This window comes from Vigna unguiculata, chromosome 10 (genome assembly GCF_037176805.1).
Source record: "Vigna unguiculata cultivar grain cowpea cultivar isolate G323 ecotype 2 chromosome 10, ASM3717680v1, whole genome shotgun sequence".
Classification (NCBI taxonomy): Eukaryota; Viridiplantae; Streptophyta; class Magnoliopsida; order Fabales; family Fabaceae; genus Vigna; species Vigna unguiculata.
The window spans coordinates 13,600,530-13,603,975 of record NC_140801.1 but is presented as its reverse complement, the minus strand read 5'-3'; the positions used below and the strand labels follow the sequence as shown (position 1 = coordinate 13,603,975).

Here is a 3,446-nt window from a genome sequence, read left to right as displayed (position 1 = left end):
ATGGCTAAGAAGTTGGATATGATTAAAGATATTGATGGCAGGAGGGAGACCCTGAAACTTGGTGTGAGAGTGCTTGATTTGTGGTATATTCATAATCGCGAATCCAATGTGCACCTTGAAATGATTTTGATTGATCAAAAGGTAATAATTATGTAATTTTTCTTTTGTCGTTTATTGTGTTTGAGAATCTTCTATTTATTGGTTCTTGGATTGGCATATCATTTGTTAGGGGGACAAGATACATTGCATAGTTAAGAAGGACGAATTTGATATCTAGGATGGTAAGTTGAAGGAAGGCGATACATATATCATGCACAATTTCAAAATTGTGAAAAATGATGGTCAGTATAGAGTGTGTGAACATCCTTTTAAATTGTTGTTTATCGGAGGCACTTCTTGCCGTCCCCAAGCTATTGCAAATGTACCCAAAAAAGTTTACCAATTTCGAAGTATAAAAGAGGTAGTGGCTGGTAATTTGTCTCCGGATTTGTTGATTGGTATGTACAATTAGAATGATTTTATTTATTTGTTTAGGCAAGTATGATGTTGTAATTATTCCTGCTTTCAATTTGTAATCTTTATGATTTCAGATTAGATCGGTTGGGTAGATAACGTCAAAACTAAGGCGCAATCTAAAAATGTTGTTTTTAGTTTGATGGATCTGAGGTAATGACGTCATAATGATTATTTTTACACCTCATATTATTTATTTTAACAAAATTATTCATATGTAGTGGTGGTGTAGTTTCTTGTACATTATGGGATGAATATTGCAAGAAATTTTTAGAAAGGTATAATGACAATCCGAATACAGACAAGTTGGTTATGATTCTTACTCAAGCCAAGGTTAAAGCAGCTACAGGTAGTTATGTTATTTTATTTTTTGTCAAAAGATCTTTATTATGTTCCTGATCAATTTTGGTTTGAATAGGGGAATGGCCAATGTCTATGTCCAATACATGGAATGGGAACAAATTACTTATGGATGATGATATTCCTAAAATTATGCAATTCAAACAGCGGTTAAATGAGTAATTATCGTAACTTTGTTTCAAATTTTTGTAAAATATGTACATGATTATGTATGAGTCATATAATAATTCAATTGTAAACAAATGTTTTATGATTACTTATATTTCAGAATCTCTGCTGATGAATTAACAATAATGAGTCAATCTGGTAGTCAACTGACTCAGTCCTCCCAATATAGTGATGCTGAAAGGTTTGTTTATAAATGTTTAGTGAAGAGCATTTCTAAAATTCCATTGATAAAAAAGGTATGTTTATAAACAAAGGTATTCTATTGTTTTGATTATATAGTAGATTGTTCGGTATTTGACTAAATTATTTTCCTTTAGGAAATCATATGTGTTACTGTGGCCATAACTATTAAGTTTAGTCTTGATAACGATGGGTGGGTACACTTGGTTTGTAATCATTGCAACAAAAGAACTAATGAAACTGGTCCTTTGAAATGCACCTATTGTGATCAAGAAAACAACATTCCCATGTTCAAGTTAGTATGTTATTTTATATTCATTCAAGTTAATATGATCAGCTTTTTGTATTTGATTTGTTATAATATTCCAAATGTTTATAAGTATAAACTTCAGTTACAAGTTTGTGATGATGCGTTTAATTATGCTAACTTTGTGGTGTGGGATCAAGAATGTCGAAACATTATTGGTATTTTCGCTGAAGAATTGCAAAAGAAAATGATAAAGGTTAATATTGTCAATATCAGTCTCATTAGTTCCTTTGTCATTCATATTAAATTTTTTTTGTTTTCATTTGTAAATTAGGTGGGTGAAGATGATCCCAAGTGCTTTCCTGATGACTTGGATGTAATGTTAGGCTGTACTCTTGCCTTCAAAGTTCGAACCCAACCATGAAAATAATCAATTACATTAAGAAGCTTATACAACCCGTACAAGTAATTATTTTGAATAATACTTCTTTGGTATACTTCATATCTGCTTTTAAATTATACACTTTATTGAATATGCTATTATTCTAATTTTTTTTTTGTATTTCATAGCTTGTTGAGTGCAGTCATAAGAACATAATTGATCTAGGAGGTTATACTTCTAGTGGCAAGGTAAGTCCTTTTAAATCTGTCTTCAATTTGTTCTATGTATTGATTGATTTTATAATTTTCCAACGACATAAATTACATTTTAATATTATTGTTTCGTCATGTTATTTGGTTAGATTGCTGAATTTCGTTCAAAAGAGGTTTGTAATTTAGCAGCAGACACTAATAATGACTTGGTAATTATTTTTGTATTTATTGAATTGTGTATTTTGCATTTTTTTTAAGTTATAATTAATATACTTGTAATTTATAAATTGATGCAGATGAGTTTGTGTGGAACAACTGACAATGATCCTGATAATTCTTCTTTGGGTACTCCATCAAAGGGAATCCTTACAAATAGTGGTGTTTTTGTAGAATCGTCTCAGGACATAGAGTCTGGTGAACTATCAGCTACCAAGCCCATGAAGACCATCAAGAAGGAAATCGAGTGACTGGACTATGTTGTTTGGTTTTTTGGAATTTGATGAATTAATAAGTTCATCACTTTTGATAAATGTACGTTAATTATCGTAATGACTAATACACTGCTTTATGTGTTATCAATCATAGAACGTTATCAAAAATTTTTTGTATTTACTTTCTTATGCGACATAATGTTATTATCAGTTAAGTTATATTATTAGTGCAGTCATATCGTAATTTTTTTTATGAACATTAAGGATAACTTTTGATTAACAGAATTGTGATGTAATTCTTGACCATTACATGATATAATTTACGTCACAAACAGTTAGTTTAATTGGTTTAATTATGATACCAGGAATGTACTATAAACAATAACCTTGATTGGAAACAAAATAAGTAATGTACTATAAACAATAAGCTTAATTGGAAACAGAATAAGTAATGTACTATAAACAATAAGCTTGATTGGAAACAAAATAAGTTTTAACTTATCCATTAGTTCTAAATTCCATAAGCATCCATGAAGAACTACTTCCAAAACATATATAATCGTCTAACATACTATTACATAACATGTTAAATTTAATCCTTCCTAACATTAATAACAGTTGATCGATTTCTATCGAACCCAAAAGTTATGACATTTTCGGCTTGGAATCCATTTTCAGCACAAAATTTCTTCCATCCACAACTTAAAAAGCACTCATATGTCCTTTTCTTGGCCCAACTTACGGTGCATGACCACGAGCAACCATTGGTATTGCGAAATTCATGATTTTTCCTATTCTTTACCAAGGCTCTTGCACCAAACTCGGAATCCAAATACTGAAAAATTCAATTGAGATGTATTAAAAAATCGAATAAATGACATAAAGAAAAATATAAGAACATTAAAAAATCATACCAGTGAAGAAGAATGAACATCATAGTCAGTTAAAGTCTT

The 3,446-nt window shown here is 30.1% G+C and overlaps 1 protein-coding gene across 1 annotated transcript; it reads left to right on the top strand.

Moving 5' to 3' along the window:
• LOC146882177 (uncharacterized) lies at nt 1–2,529 on the top strand. Its single transcript, XM_085667309.1, has 11 exons — nt 1–141; nt 596–666; nt 735–862; nt 932–1,031; nt 1,142–1,277; nt 1,359–1,427; nt 1,602–1,724; nt 1,803–1,874; nt 2,039–2,098; nt 2,212–2,271; nt 2,359–2,529. The coding sequence occupies exons 1-11, from the start codon at nt 1–3 to the stop codon at nt 2,527–2,529; spliced, it is 1,131 nt and encodes a 376-aa protein (XP_085523435.1).
• The last annotated feature ends 917 nt before the right edge of the window (nt 2,530–3,446 follow it).